The following is a 17400-nucleotide window of genomic DNA, read 5'->3' on the forward strand; positions in this document are numbered from 1 at the left end:
TTTGAATGAAAATGTGCTGAGAAATAAGTTAAGATAGATAAGTCAACATTTATGCTAAATCGACAATATAAAGAGATGCACTGAAATGTGGCAACACTGCATGGCTTATACCGATCTGCTAAGCTAAGCCTTTCTCAGCTGCTAATTCGCAAAAGCTTTCGTGCGTCGACTGCAATTGCTTTGTGTTGCATGCAACGAACACGAGGGTGGCTCGATTGTCGACGCATTGGCTTAACACTTTGCCAGTGTTCGCTGTGTTCCAACTGCTGCTGCGCACCACCAACATCAGCAGCAACAGCATCAGAAGCAGCAACAGCAGCAACACCCACCCAAGTTAGCGGCAACCGTCGGCTGCTGTTGCTTATGCCTCGTTTCATTTTCAACAACAAATTCATAATTTTAAAACCGTGCCGAATGCTCGAGTTGGCTCGGGCTAAGGACTCGCGTCTAGTGGCAAAACGGATTCGCATTCGGATTCGGATTCAGATTCGTTAACGTTGCCGTGCGCCATGCGCTGCGTATCCTGCGACGTCCTCACTGACTCACTGAGTGAGTGCCGCATGCCAGGCGGGCGTTCATTTCATTTGATTTTTAACTGTCATCGACGGCAGTTCACCATTCAGCACTCAGTACTCAGCTCTCAAAGTATCTTTGACTCCCTTTCGAATTGTGTCTCAAACAGCGTGCTGTAGTTCCGTACTTTACAGCCGAATATTCCAATTTTTTTTATTAATTTTTTTTTGTTTTGCTATAGTGAATAATACTTTGTGAACCCGAAAAGAATAAACAATCGGTATCAATTAAATGTGAGTGTGTGTCAATGATCGAGGATTATCAATTGAATAAAGAAACATAATTGCGGAGACATAAAATTGAAATAAGAAGACTACTTTACATCCAAAGTAAGATATTTTTAATATTTAATATCTATAATGGTGCTTACGGATTTATTGTTAACACAACTGAAACAGAGTTTAAACAGATTTCCATATAGATAAAGAAATGTAAAGATCTGTCAAATATAAAACGGTTTTGATATGATTATTTGTATTTTTGAAATCATCGCAAATTTATTTGATTATTATAAAAGGAATAACTTTTTATATTTAATTTTTTTCACAATAACATTGAAAAGTGATATTTATTTATTGTGTTTAATATATCTTAAGCGATTCCACATATTTTCCATAGTGCAAAGTGTTTACTGAATCCATTAATACTTTAAATATGTAGCTCATAATATGCCTATTTATGATATTACAGCTGTAACAAGTAGACATTATATTAATATTAAAATTGTGTATAATGAAGTTTAGAAATCGCAATTAAGAAGTTTACTGAATATCCTACATTTATTTTGGAAGAACATAAACAAACATGTAATAGAAAAGATAAACATTGTATAGATTATTACCTTAGTTGTTCATAGAAGCAAATTGTTATTTTTAAATAATATTCTTCAATTTTAAATTTCGTATTATTTTCGCTTTATCTTCAAAACATTCTTACTAATAATAATAACTTAATTAAGTATTGTTTTCGCTTTAACTTTTAATTATCATTTCATTATTTCCAAACCTATAAAGTTAATTGATCAGAAATCATGAAAACTTTTTTTGTTTTCAATTTTTATGAACTTATTACGTTGCCCCAAAAAGTATGCTACAATTTTATGTAGTTCTGTTCATCGCAATTTCTATAGAATTGACTCACACAATAATGTTAATAATATGTGCAAATGTAAGCCCAGTCTGATATAGTCCAAAACAAATTCAGGATTGAGCTGGAAGGATTAAGTTCGTCCGCTTGGGACCATTTCAATTGTGAGCATCGTAACTCGTAACTTAAGTGGACAAAGTGCCGCAGTGTTTGGCACTTTGTTGAGGTTGTGCCGCGAGCAACCACTGAACTCCCTGAACTGAACCCTCAACACAGGAGCGAGCGAGTCTATCAAGCTGAACCCTGGCAAAAGAGCCCGAAACTCAATCCACAAGTTGAGTGCAAACAAAGCGCATAAACTGCAAAATTATTTAAGCATAACTCATACGCACGAAGGTGCAGCCAAGCGTCAGGGATTGCAGTCGACACACACACACACACACACACACACACACACATACACAACACGCACATCAATCTCAGTGAAATGTCCTCGAAAAGGGTTCAAATCAAATTCGATTAGGGTAACGATGTGTTGTTGCCTCTCCCATGTGTTGGCTCACACGATGAGGACATGGCCATGGAGTTGGAGTTGGAGTCGGAGTTAAATGCGAGTTGCCAGCGAGTCCGGAGGGGGGAGTTGTGTGCTCGAGTCCTGCGGCAGGTCCTGCGTCCTGGTCCGCTTCTCACACACACATGCCAAAAGAGCCACAAGTGGCACATTATTTTAATTCGCAGTCAAACGTTGTAACGTTAACACCACGACCACAACAACATGTCCATCTCCATGTAAGTGGATGACTCTATATGTTTCTGCGTGTTTACATGTGTGCGTGTGTGTGCGTGTGTGTGTTTGGGTGCTATTTGGGGGAAAGTTGAACAAGGGCTTAGACGGTTAGCAGTTATGGAAAATATGAAAAACGGCCACAGCAAATTGTCATCACATTCTCAGTACTTCAAATGTTGAGCGCCTTACTTAAAAAACCTCAGCTGCTTAAGAAGATATAATACTGAATTTATGTTTACAATTCTGTTACCGATAGATATATAAAGACGTTGTATATGACAGTTTACTACCAGTCTTATGAAATATAAAATCATTGGATTGATTGATTTTAAGAATACTTCAGTTTGAAGTTTTTTAAACATGTATTCTTAATTAGGTTTTGATTTGTGTTTTACAAAAATTATAAAAATAGAAAATCTAATACACAATTTACACAGTTTTTAAATAATATTCTTTAATTTTTAATTCTATATCATTTTCGACTTGATTTTTTTATTATTAATGAAGTATTTATTTCAAGGATTAATTACCTTTATCAACTAATTACTATAACAAGTATGAACGCATTAAAATATATCGAAAGCTATATTTGGTGTATCGATATGGTACTACAGGAATTATAAATACAATAGTTATTATTGTGTGTACAATTGTCGCTATAGCTTAAAAATTACGCTTGTTATTGTCGATTTCCGAGAGCGGAAGTGGAAGTGGCAAAAAAAAGTATTGCTCTATTTCGTATAGTCTCTCAGATCTAAGTGTTCATATAGACGGATGGACAAGCGGATAGACGGATAGCTGTATAATCTCGGCTGTTGACGCTGATCAGGAATATATATATTTATGATGTCGGAAATGACTGCTTCCGTCAGTTATATTTCCAGCAGAAACAAAGTTATAATATTCTTTTAAACTATGGGTAGCAAGTATGAAAACAAACGCAAACTTTGATCTAATACTTTAGCAAATATTCTATTAATTTAGTAAAATTTTAATAAAATTTCTTATAAATTAACAAAAATGTAAAAATCTATGAATCATATTATATGAATCATATTGTATGATTCACGTATTTTTGAGGCGGAACGATTTCTGTTTTATTAAAAGATCACCATAACTAAATTAGCTTTGAGAAAATAAAATATAACCACTGACAAAGACTATCTCTTTATGTATTTTTAATCGAAAACTTATAAACAATTGACAGACCTTCAAAGTTATGATTTATTATTTCAGTTTTGATTAATAGTATATATTCAAATAGCTTTTAGAAGACAATCAACTGCAAGTGTCTCATATTTGTTTATTCAAAAAACTGAATTATGGCTTCCAATATATAACATAACATAGCAAATTTAAATAGAATTTTTAATTTTGATTACTTTGCTGTACTTCGAAATTGAATTTTAAACTTTCTTCAAATTAATGAAATTTCTATTTACTATAAAAATGTATTGTGTATAGTCCGCATTTAAAAGTTATTTATTTATTTATTTAAAAGGTTAGTTATAATTAAAACAAGTAAGAAAGCTACAGTCGAGTGCACTCGACTGTGAGATACCCGCTACCCATTTTGAATAAAAGAAATATAATTTGCGATATTTTTCTCAAAATATACCAAATATACTGCAAAAATACTAAAAATATACCAAATACTATATTTGGTATATTGATATAGTACCGCATTCAAAATATACCATAGACGGCACAATATACCAGATTGTCATCTAAAGCAACTAAGACCCCTAGTAAGTAGGCGTGTTTGCCCATACAAAAGTATTTCTTTAATAACTTCCACAATTTTTATCTGATCGCAACCAAATTTTCAGGAATAATAACTACTATAGTTATTATTGTATAAACCAAAATTGACAACTCTAGCTTTAAAATTACGCTTGTTATTCGATTTTTTTGATTTGCGGGGGCGGAAGTGGGCGTGGCAAAAATTTGAAACAAACTTGATCTGCGTGCAAACATAACAAATGCTGTCGAAAAAAAATTATAGCTCTATCTCTTATAGTCTCTGAGATCTAGGTGTTCATACGGACAGACGGACAGACGGACAGACACACAGACGGACAGACGGACATGGCTATATCGTCTCGGCTGTTGACGCTGATCAAGAATATATATACTTTATAGGGTCGGAGATGCCTCCTTCTACCTGTTACATACATTTCCTGCCGGCACAAAGTTATAATACCCTTCTACCCTATGGGTAGCGGGTATAATTAATACTAACATCAATATCAATAGGATAAAGCAATGACAGCGAAGGCTTTCAGCTAGTTAAAAAACATAAGACCCAATTAAAATTATATTTTAATCTATGTTGTATATAGTTCGTATTTTTAAGCAAAAAACAAATGTAAGATTCTATATATTTATTTCTATTTCTATTTCTATTTATTTTTCTATTTCTATTTCTGTTTCTATTTTTACTTCTATTTATATTTATATTTCAATTTATATTTCTATTTCTATATCTATTTCTATTTGTATTTCTATGTATATTTATATTTCTATTTATATTTCTATTTCTATTTCTACTTCTATTTCTATTTCTATATCTATATCTTTTTTTTTATTTCTATTTCTATTTCTATTACTATTTCTATTCATATTTCTATTTATATTTCTATTTCAATTTCTATTTCTATTCATATTTCTATTTATATTTATATTTCTATATCTATTTCTATTTCTATTTCTATTTCTATATCTTTTTCATGTCACTTTGTTGAGAAGCATCAAAGCTGCAGCTTTTCAATTACGCTTAGAGTTCTAACTCGTAGCTCCCAGTGGAATGTAATTGTAGTGCCCTTGGTTGGACTTCAGTTAGTGTTATTCAGATTCAGCGCCCTTTTACGAGTATGTATGTAAGGGTTGTATCGCTTCGTTTTGGAAGATGGAATGACCTCTCACCTCTCAGTCTTTCGAACTGAGTTGAATCGAGTTGAATCGAGTTGGGTTGAGTTGGGTTGAGTTGAGTGTGCCGTCTGGCTAAGCCTTGTTTGATATGCTGTAATTATGTTATAAGGTTGTTTTCCGCAAAGTGCTAGTCAAGTGAAAGTGTATGTGTGTGTGTGTGTGTGAGTGTCGAAGCAACCACGCAACAGGAGCTCATCTGAATCTGAATAGAGTTATAGAGTGGCCAGGAAAACAAGAGTTCAGTTGAGGGTTGTCCGGGGGTTGCTTTGATTTATGGCTGGCGGTATCAATCAAAAGTGGCCTCGCTGCAATCGTTGACAGCGTTAAGCACCACCAGCAACCACAACAACCACAGCAACCACAGCCACAAACTCTGCTCCAAGAAAGTTTCTAGTTTTATTTGCCCCAAGATAAACATGACGAAGTTGCAACTTGGTTTGTTGCACTTTTACCACAGCTGCCGCGCATTAATCTCGGCACAAAAGTTAAGAAGACGTTGGCTAACTTCTTTGTTGACGTGGCCATAAAAATTAGCAGCATTCGCTTGCCGACAGCAGCAGCTGCTGATTGAATATAAAATGCTGCCAGCAACTGTGGCAATTAAAGCGCTGCCGCAGCCAATCCATCAGTTAATCCAGGGGGTGGGGAGGGAAGGGGAGGGGAGGGAGAATATTATAGTGGACGGCGCCACGCCTTAATTAGCATAATCTAATTTCAACTTTGTCAGAAATGATTCTTCTTTTACTGTTGCTTCTGCTGCTGCTGATGTTGCCAAAAAATGCAAATCAACTAACGGAACGCAGCCAATTTGTGTGTGCTCTTCCCCTCCTCCCCCTTCCGCACCTCCTCCTCCACTCGACGCCGCCTGACGACGACTGTTAAAAACTTTTATATTTTTACAACGAAATGAAAAAACAATAAAATGGGAAAAAATTGAGAAATTAAACCAACAACAAGATGACAACAGCAACAGCCTCGACAGCAAACAGCGGCGACGGTTTGTTAAAAACTTTTCCCCACTTCTCATTTTCATTTTTTATACCCGCTACCCATAGGGTAGAAGGGTATTATAACTTTGTGCCGGCAGGAAATGTATTATATGTAACAGGTAGAAGGAGGCATCTCCGACCCTATAAAGTATATATATTCTTGATCAGCGTCAACAGCCGAGACGATCTAGCCATGTCCGTCAGTCTGTCCGTCCGTCTGTCCGTCTGTCCGTATGAACACCTAGATCTCAGAGACTACGAGAGATAGAGCTATAATTTTTTTTTCGACAGCATTTGTTATGTTTGCACGCAGATCAAGTTTGTTTCAAATTTATGCCACGCCCACTTCCGCCCCTGTAAATAAAAAAAATCGAATAACAAGCGTAATTTTAAAGCTAGAGTTACGAATTTTGGTATATACAATATATAGTAGTTATGATTCCTGAAAATTTAGTTACGATCAGATAAAAATTATCGAAGTTATTAAAGAAATACTTTTGTATGGGCAAAAACGCCTACTTACTAGGGCTCTTAGTTGCTTTGGCTGACAATCTGGTATATTGTGACGTCTATGGTATATTTTGAATGTGGTACCATATCGATATACCAAATATACCATTTGGTATATTTTTAGTATTTTTTTAGTATTTTCGGTATATTTTGAAAATGATTCCGCAATATTTTGCCTTTATTCAAAATGGGTAGCGGGTATCTCACAGTCGAGTACACTCGACTGTAGCTTTCTTACTTGTTTTTTTTTTTGTTTGCTCCTTTTTTGTTAGATGCGAAAATGAAAGAGCAACAAGACGAGTTTTGCCATAGACCAGTTGTGCTGTCTCTAGCGGGGGTGAGAGGTGTTTGTGGTGGGGCGTTTAGAATTGACAGCGACAGGATACGGGCAACTGCGTGCGTTGCCACACCGCAGCAACACCGCAGCAACACCGCAGCAACAGCGACGTCGACGGCGTCAAGTGCCTCAACAGTTTGGCAGGCGAACATAACAATTGAGTTTGTTTCCCTCACTCTCTTCAAATGTGTGGGTGTGTGTGTGAGTGTGAATCGGTGTGAGTGCGACATTATGAACGGGAACTGGGGACAGACGGAGTTGGCAGCTGTTGAAACATTTAATTTGCTGGAATTTGGCGCATCATGTAAGCTTATTAACAGACTGTGACTGTGGCTGTGACTGTGAGGTGTGTCCATGATTGTGCCTCTGTGTGTGCGTGTGTGTGTCTGCTTGTGTGTTTTTATGTCGTCTTGTTTTTTTATGCAAATTATGCGAGTGACACACGTGACGTGCCTCAGCAGGCAGCCAGGCAGGCAGGCAGGCATTACCCCTTCCCTTTTTGAGTCAGCTAACAAAAGAGCTGCGATAATTTTAAAGTGCATCTAAAACCCCAGTTTTTAGTGTTGTTGATCGCTGTTAAATACAAATACGCTGTTAACTTTAACAGAGGGACGCTTGCAGAAGCTATGCAAATACTAATTAGGCAGAGCGCTGTTAAATGCAAGTGCGCTGTTAACTTTAACAGAGGGACGCTTGCATAAGCTATGCAAACACTAATTAGGCAGAGCGCTGTTAAATGAAAATGCCCTGTTAAATCGCTTGTTAACTTTAGCATAGCGACGCAATTAGCAGAATGAGCTGTTAAGTCGCAAGCTAACTTTAACAGAGCGACGCTTTTTGCAGAAGCTAAGCAAATACTATGTTAATTAGGCAGATCGCTGTTAAATAGAAATGCTCTGTTTAGTCGCATGTTAACTGATAAGCTATTCAGCATTTTCTATAGCTATTAATAGCAGGGGCTGATAAATTAAGAGCGTGTTTCCGCCTTACAATTTCTGTACATTTATGTTATCTCATAATTGTTTTGGTGGCTACTGCTGAACCAAATATTAACTTTAACAGGCCGAAGCTTTTTGCAGAAGCTATGCCAATACTAATTAGGTAGATCGCTGTTAAATCGCATGTTAACTTTAGCATAGCGACGCAATTAGCAGAATGAACTGTTAAGTCGGAATTTAACTTTAACAGAGCGATGCTTTTTCCAGAATCTACGCAAACACTAATTAGGCAGATCGCTGTTAAATGCAAATGCGCTCTTAAGTCGCATGTTAATTGTTAACCTATTGAACTTTTTTGCAAATAAAACAAACAAAAAAGAGGCTGATAAATCAAGAGCGTGTTGAACTTTACAATCTTTTCACATTTACGTTATCAAATATTATTACCCAACCAAATATTAACTTAAACAGAGCGTCGCTTTTTGCAGAATCGAAGCAAACATTAGGTGAACGTATTGACCTTTAAGTATTATAAAAATTTTTCATTATTACTGGGTTTTTTAATGGAATTTTTGAATAATAATTTATAATAGTATTCGTTAACTTTTTAACTGATGGTCCAGCTAAATAAATCGAAAAGAAAATGCAATTAAAATATGTTTAAAGAATTAGTAAACTTTATGGACTGTAAACTATTATAGTGCTATTATAATTGTTAAAGCACTATTCGAATTAAGGCTGTAAATATGATGGACTATCAGTATTGAGATATTTATTAAATATATGTTTTAAATAGTAAGTTTGTAAAACTATTAAAACACTAATGCAAATGTGTATGAGGAATTGTAGGATAATTAAAAAAGTAAACGCTATTATTCGCAGCAGTAATCCTTTTTTCTCCTGCTTGGGACATTAAGAGTCCTTGCTGTTTGAGGAGCAACGCCTGAGTACACACAGACTAGCGCCAGCTGGGCGAATGAGAAATCACTTTTAATTGCCATTAGACGGAAAATGAATAGAAAGTCGAGTGTGCATGTAAAAGGTAGACTCCTCTGCTGCTGTGGCATTCAACACTAGTTGTAGAATGAGGCATGTTGCAGTCGCTGTCGCTGTGTTGCTGTTGCTGTTGTTGTTGCTGTGGCAGGAGGCGTGCACAGCATTGAACAGAGAACAGAGAACACAGAGTCGAGATGAAGACGTTAACGAAGACAATGCAAATATGGACATAAATCTTGAACAACGTCTTATTCAAGTCAACAGCAGAACGAAAGTTAAACACAAAACTAAGCTGTAACCAAATTGAAAACTGAAATCTGAAAACTTCAACTAAATCCAACCAATGACAATAACAATGCTTCTTTCTGTCTTGCTGGCATTTGAGTTAGAGATGCTCGTGCTTCAATCACATTTAGTTGAGTTAATGAAAGGACAATCAAATTGAAATTTAAGTACATCACAAACCAATGTTTAAGTTTATCACAAATGTTTCTTTGCCAGCTAATTTTCAATTTCAAATTGTTTTTTTGTGCACTTTGGTTTAAATATGTTTTACGTTCAAAATTTGAATCTTATTTGACCTAAAATTATAAAAAAGAAATAAAAATCGTGTTAAAATCAAGAATAAAATCTTGAATCTAGATTATTTGATGTTAAAATGTAACCAAGAAGGTTTATTTTTAAATCAAGATCAAAATTCTACAAACATTCTAGGATGCCCAATCTTAAAATTCAAGATGATAATCTCTACTTACTGAGCTAACAGAAACAACATCGGAAATAAGATTTTCTTTTCAAGGGAAGCGAATTCCAACATTTTACAAAACAAAAACAACCTTTTTTTTTTAAGATCGAAAAGTTCTTAAATCAAAATTTGCAATCTTCTTTTCAATCTAGAATAAAACATAATTGAAAAACGATTTTAATCTTAAGATATGATGTTTTTCATCGTAAAATGCTTGATTTAAGATTTTTTTCAACCTTAAAATCTTATTTCAAGATTGTTTTTTTAAGTCTGAATATTCGTGCTTTTCGTGTCACGTGACACGATCGCATCTCTAACTTGAGTCAACTTCAAGTTGTTTGCTAAAGGAATTATTGTACCTTCTTCTGCTTGCAGCAGTCGCAACATGAAGGACACCAACGGCAACAGCAACAGCAGCAGCAGCAATGCACACGCGGCCAACGGCAATAGTAACAATGGCAACGGCAACAACAACAACAACAACAACAGCAACACTGTCGCCAGTGGCAACGCCGCTGTGGCTGGCACGCCCCCAACGGCTCAGCAAACAGCGGCAACAGTTGCAACGGGACAACAGTCGCTGCAGCCACAGCAACAGCAACAGCAGCAGCAGTCACAGCAAGCAGGAGGACAACAGCAACTGACGCCGCGGAAGAGCAACATTCATGAGCTGCGCAATCAGGATTATGTGAGCCGCCTTATGGCTGCCACGCCCCCATATTTGTACTCGGCTCCCGTGGGTCCGAACAATTACTTCTTCAGCGATATGCTGCGCTCGCTGGTGCAGACGCGCAACAACGAGACGGCGCGAGTGTTGCAACTGCAGCAGCAGCAGCAACAGCAACAGCAGCAACAACAACAGCAGCAACAACAACAGCAGCAACAGCAGGCGGCATTGGTGCGACGATCGAGGAAGCGTTCGTGGTCGCATCGTCCTTACTACGAGCAGCTGCGTGAGCGTCGCGATGCCGAGGAGAAACAGCAACATCAACAGCAGCAGCAACAACAACAGCAGCAGCAGCAACATCAACAGCATCACCAGCAACAGCAGCAACAACAACAGCAACAGCTGCAACATGTGAGCAGCACGGCAACAACCACGGTTGAGAAGCCACTCGAATTGACCAACAAGTCAGCAGCCACGCCCACACCTACGCCCACGCCGTACGCGTACACAAAGCTGGAGACAAAGCCGCTGGTGAAAGCAGCATTGGGCGGTGCCGTCGACAACACGCTGCAGGACAACACGCCGCCAGCAGCGTCGTTGCCGCCACAGGATCTGGTGTTGCCTCCCCCGCCCCCGGTGTGGTATCCACCGTTGTATGCACCGTACGGCATCGATCCGCTGCACTTCTTCATCGATCTGCGCGTCTCGGGGCACATCTACGACCGCAAGAAGGAGAACGTCTCGCCGCTCTCCAACAGCAACAACAGCAGCAGCGCCACCTCAGCGTCAGCAACCGCTGCAGCTGCTGCTGGTGCTCTCCTCTCCGCAGAGGATTCAGCAGCAGCAGCAGCCGCTGCGAGCAACTTGTCGAGCAGCAACAATCTGCTGAGCAAGCAGCGACATGGCTCCGCCTTCACAGTCCCCATCCCGAAGTCAGCGCAGAGCGATGCCATCAATCTGTGCGCCAACGGCGGCAACAGCAGTCTAACCGACAATCCGGCTGCTGCGCTGGGCAAGTTCGAACACTATGCCAAGTACTATGATCTAGGCGAGAGCAAGGAGAACAATCAACCGGCAGCCAGCACAGCAGCAGCAGCTGCTGCTGCCGCCGCCGCTGCAGCGAATTTGTCCAAGTCGGGCGCCAGTTATATGCTGCAGCATCTGCCGCGACTTTACAGTCAGTTCGCCGCTCAACAGGAGGCGGCGGCAGCGGCCGCTGTCGGTGTTGGTGTTGTCGGTGGCTGTGATCTCGATGCCAAGTCGGAGTCGGCTTCGGCTTGTGCCGATTTGTGTGACGATGATTCGCTGGGACGCGGTTCGAGTGACACCGCTGGCGCTCTGCTCGAGAGCAACAGCTTGCAGAACGATCGGGACATCGATGTCGAGATCATTGACTCCATCAAGTATCGCACCGATGGCGAGAGCAGCCGCTGCTCCAGCAACGATGAGGCCTCCGTCACGCAGATCGATTAAGATCGGGCTCCCAACTTTGTGTGTTCGTGTTCGTGTTGCATCCCAATAAAGAAGTCACTTGGCTAATGAAAAGATCGTTTTTTTTTATGTATTTAAGGTGTTTTTTTTTTAGCATACAAGTTATTTACTATACACATTTGTGACAGCATCTATAAGGAAGCATCTCTAACTTGATAAAGTATACCATATGTATGTGAATTCTTCGTCAGCATCAAGCGAATCGAGTTGATATGTTTTGGTTGACTATCAGGTATGTTTTCAATTGTATGGTATATTTTGAATGTAATAGTATATTGATATACTCAATATAGATTTTGGCATATTTCAGTATTTGTCATGTAGATTAATTCACTATTTTGTTTTTATATTGTTCGGTATATTTTAGTATATTTGCGGTATAATAATTTTGTATTTTTTAAAGGAATAATACTGCACTATTTTATTTTGTCGTTTGGTATGTTTTTAGTATTTTTTGGTATATTTTGAATGTAATAGTATATTGATATACTAAATATAGATTTTGGCATATTTCAGTATTTGTCAGGTAGAATAATTCGGTATATTTTAAGTTTAATACTGCACTATTATATTTTGTTGTTCGGTATATTTTAGTATTTTTGCGGTATAATAATTTTGTATTTTTAAAGAATAATACTGCACTATTTTATATTGTTGTTCAGTATTTTAATATTTTTGCGGTATATTAATTTTGTATTTTTAAAGAATAAGACCGCACTATTTTATAATGTCGTATGGTATATTTTAGTATTTTTGCGGTATATTAATTTTGTATTTTTAGAGAATAATACTGCACTATTATTTTGTTGTTTGGTATGTTTTTTAGTATTTTTCGGTATATTTTGAATGTAATAGTATATTGATATACTATATTAATTAATATATTAATTTTGTATTTTTAAAGAATACTGCACTATTTTATTTTGTTGTTTGGTATGTTTTAGTATTTTTTCGGTATATTAATTTGAGATATATTTGTTCGATATATTTTAGTATTTTTTGGTATATTAATTTGATATATTTTAAGAATAATACTGCACTATTTTGTTTTAATTGAAAATTAGTATCAGCTATCATATAGTCGCTTTCTAACGTGTTTTAAAATTATTTTAGTTATTATCTTGCATTGACTTTTGCATAACAATATCGACAAAATGTTCCTTACCTACGCAGAAACAGAAAAATAGTTCAAAAATCATTTTTAGCTCTAATTAAAGTGCTAATCAAGAGCTATATGATGTATCTTTATTGACTTTAAAGACTTTTTCGTCAGAGAATTATACTATATATTATAAATGTAATATTTTTATATTAACTGACATATTCACATACATATGTTGACTATTTGAGCGAAAAATTAAATGTTTTCAATATTTCAATATTTAAAAATATGAAATATTTTAAATATTTAATTTGCACTTTAATTGCTCAAATATAATTCTAGCTAAACACTCAAATAACAAGAATTATAAATAGATTATAAACATAATAATGATGAAACCTGAAAGCAGAAGCCCATGATCTCCTACCATGAGTAAATGATTTTGTTTGTTAAAAACAAAAAAATCATACATTTCTCGTATATCCTTAGGTTCAATTTATACAATCTTTATTTACTTTATATTTATTATGTGCTGCTGACATAATTAATTTTCTGTTTATTATTTCTGATTTGTTTAAGTTGCCCAGTTAGGTAACAGAGCACCTATCTTTGTTATCATTTCGATATTATTTTAATAAAAAAAAAAAATAAATAAATAAAAAAATAAAAACAAAATGAAACCATTGTTCAATATAGGCACAACTTAAATAATCACGCAGTGGAATATGTTCAACAACTTGTTAATGCAGCTGCAGCTCATTCCACTGAATAAATGTCACTGCTATTGTTGTGTTCATGTGCTGTTAATTGACGGAACATCCTCCATCAGCTTGAGCTCCACTCAGACTCCATTCGCAAGACGCGCCTCAAAGTATGCAACGGCAAACGGCAAAAGCAATTTCATAAATCATTTGACGCCGTCGTCGTCGTCGTCATTTCTCGCGCTCATTTTGCCAGCCTCAAGGCATTTTTTAAATCGTCGTCGCGCAAAATTGTCAAGCTGTCCTCCCTCCCCGTCCCCTCGTATGCTCCTCTGCTATCCCCAAGATCTTTGCCAGAGTTCTCTCACTCTCTCTCCCTCCCGCTCTTTCTCTCTCGCTTACTCATGCCATCGTTTTTCCCCGTTGTTGTCGCATTACACGCCTGACTACGCTTTGTGTAAATTAAAACTGCTGCCGGCTGCCGGCAGACTGCCACGCCCCCATCCCCTCTTCCTCTCGAGCACGCCTTGGCATAAGAATTGTCACAGTGCGAGCTCTTCTCTTTCGCTCTGGTTTTTTTTGTGTGCAGCATGATTTTATTTTTATTCTGCTTTTGCATTTTTATTTGTAATTTTTATTTGCGCACAGGATATTAATTTTTACACCATTCATTGATTTTGTTTGCGCGCGGGCGCGTAATGAACAAGCACGATACGAGAGCAGTCGCAGCCTTTATTTTTTGTCGCCTTTTTTGTGTGTTTTTTTTCCCAATGACCGATGGGCGTGGCAATTGGCCGCCTTATGCGCTCCACCAGCTCCATTTCCGTTTCCGCTGCTCTTACCATCATCATATGCGATATATCCTGCAGACAACGTTTGCGAGTGTTTAATGCGCTCCTATTTGAATTTACTCGTTGTGGATCGATTCGAATACCAAAAAAGATCAACATTTTTGCATTGAAAGTAGTTCTATAAGAAATACATCTAATGTCCATCTGTGTATGAAAGAAAGTTTTGTGATTCTTTAGGGGAAAATAATGATTATGTGTTAATTTCGTTTGATAAAAACTAACTAATAACTTTAAGAAGAGTAAAAAAGATTCTTATGGGCAATTCTGAAATGAAATATCTTTGCTTTATTTTTTCAAATTACAAAACTTTATTTAATGTTTATATGATTTTTATTGAAACAATCTATATTTTGCGATTTTTATAATGAAAATCAACTTTAATTTGCATAATAAAATTAAAAAAATAGAAAGTGAAGTGAAAATAAAAATCATATTCAAAATTGTTTTAAAATCAAATCATAGATTTACAACATATTTAACAGTATCTTTAAATTGATTAATGTATATATAATCTGAGTAACTATAACATATAATATGTATGCTTCTGATCTGATCAAAAGATATTTCAGCAGATTTTTTCGATTTTTTTTATAAAAATCAATTTTCTTTCTATAATAAAAAATGAATAACAATAATGTATTTTATATGTGTAATTTATTATTTGTATTATTAAAATTAAATTCAGTAGTTAAAAAAAAAATTAATTATTTTATCTTATTTCAGAATTCCCTATATACATGTCTTTTATCCTCCGTGATGAAATTTGTATTTTGCTGTCATTGAAGTATGCGTAGAGAACTGTTTTATAATAGCTGGAATTTCTATAATTAGTTTTGAAGTAAATTAAAATGCATTTGGAATTGAAAAAGCTGAAAAAAATGTATTTTAGAAATAATCTCTACTTCTTTTTGATACATAATCTTTAAATATACATAAGCTTATCTAATGGAAATTTCAAATTTATTTCACAGTGTGCTGTGGGAATTGAAATAATAATATTTAAATTGCAGTCCATCAGCAGCAGCAGTCGTTGGTTGAGTAAACAAATCTATCAATTAGGAGAAAAGCTTTAAACTGTCAAAAGACGCCCACAAACACACAAACACACAAACAAAGTTTGCAAGTTATCTGTGTGGTCTCTCACTCCTCTGGCTGAGAATTGAGAAATGCTTGTCGAGAGGATGCAAGCAGCATTGTTTGTTCAACCCCAGAACAATTCCCAAGCACTACCGACTCTTCCCCCTCCCCTTCCCCACCACCCACTCCCAAGTAAGGGGTTTTCATTTTTCCAGTTTTGCTGTTTTCTCTGGCGCTTCTTGTCATTGGTAAAACTTTTTTGGCGCAAGTTGAGCTTATTGTCCCAGCCCAGGAAATCATCCCCCACCCCTTTTGACAGTGAGAACGCCTCAAGTAGCGGACGGACAGACGGACGGACGGACTGCCAACCCCAACTCCGGGACTGCCAATCGCCGAGTGCTGCATGAATTATGAGCTCCACGGCAAAGATTTATGAATCCAAAAAGAACGAAAGAAAAAGAAAACCCGAGCTCAAGACAAAATCTGTCAGCTGTTAAGTTGCGTTGTAAATTTCCTGCAATTAGGTTAAATTTCAATTTCCCTCGATGCTCCGTTTTCGTTTTCGTTTTCGTTTTCCCCCTTCTCTTCCCCTCTCCCTCCCGCTCCTGGCAAGTACTTACTTTGATTGCGATTATACAATGAAATGATGACAACAATTCAGCCTCAATCCATATCCATATCCTTTTTCCCCATTCTGCTTTTAGCTCATAAATCATACAAGTCGATTTTTAGCGAGTTTTATCGATGCCTTTTGTTCGCCTTGTTCGACTGTACGTTGTTTCACATTCCTTTTGCTCTTGTTTCCACTTGTTTTTCTTTTCTTCTTTTTTTCTCTTTTGGTTTTCCGGATTGGCTGCCACTGCAGTTTTTCTGCCTCAATGCTTTGCCGAGCTCGGTGTCTGGTTGCAAATTTGCCAACTCGCCAAATTCCATGCATACTCGTATCCTATAAAAAGACAAGTTACCAAAAAATGACAAAAGCAAATACGTACATAGAGTAGTGAAATGGTAATGCAGATCAGGAGCATAAAATAAACAATACTAATAAAACTATTTTGAATATGGTTGCAATCCAATAATTTTCTTCGAATTTATTTTAGAATTATAATTTCAAAAGCATTTTATTAAAACATCAAGGAAAATTAAAGTACTTTCGTTCGTTGAATCTAGAATTTGCAATGTTAAAACTTCAACGATATTGAAAAATTCTTTATTCAATTAAGAAATTCTTAATAACGTTTGCTTTAATAACTTTTATGGTTATACAAATTCTTAAATTCAACTTTTTCTCTGTATAATTTTTTTTTTTAAATTAGCGTTTGAGACTTGTAAACATTTTTATATGTAGTTAACACAGTTGTTGCTTTAATATTACTTACATATAATATGTATTTCCTCAGAAATGAGATTAAATTACCTTGTGTCTCTGCTTCGAATTTCCAGCTCTGTTGAATTGACATTTAGTCCTTCAATAGATTTCCACCATTCATTTATTTCTCACCTGTCAAATTTCCATTCTCGATTACAGCCTACTTTAATCGAAAAACAATTTATGGAAGCAAAAATTTGAAATCTAGTTGTCCTTGACTTCGACCGAGAGCCAACATCATGAGAGTTTC

General features: G+C 36.5%; 1 protein-coding gene across 1 annotated transcript; it reads left to right on the forward strand.

The window, feature by feature from the left end:
• Positions 1–515: 515 nt before the first annotated feature.
• LOC117577902 (probable basic-leucine zipper transcription factor Q) lies at positions 516–12089 on the forward strand. Its single transcript, XM_034262893.2, has 2 exons — positions 516–902; positions 10268–12089. The coding sequence occupies exon 2, from the start codon at positions 10278–10280 to the stop codon at positions 12030–12032; it is 1755 nt and encodes a 584-aa protein (XP_034118784.1). The 5' UTR covers positions 516–902; positions 10268–10277; the 3' UTR covers positions 12033–12089.
• Positions 12090–17400: the final 5311 nt, after the last annotated feature.

This window comes from Drosophila albomicans, chromosome X (genome assembly GCF_009650485.2).
Source record: "Drosophila albomicans strain 15112-1751.03 chromosome X, ASM965048v2, whole genome shotgun sequence".
Taxonomy (NCBI): domain Eukaryota; kingdom Metazoa; phylum Arthropoda; class Insecta; order Diptera; family Drosophilidae; genus Drosophila; species Drosophila albomicans.

Bases quoted from the DNA above. Each gene is read 5' to 3' on its own strand.
- LOC117577902 (XM_034262893.2), top strand. From the start codon at position 10,278: ATGAAGGACACCAACGGCAACAGCAACAGCAGCAGCAGCAATGCACAC.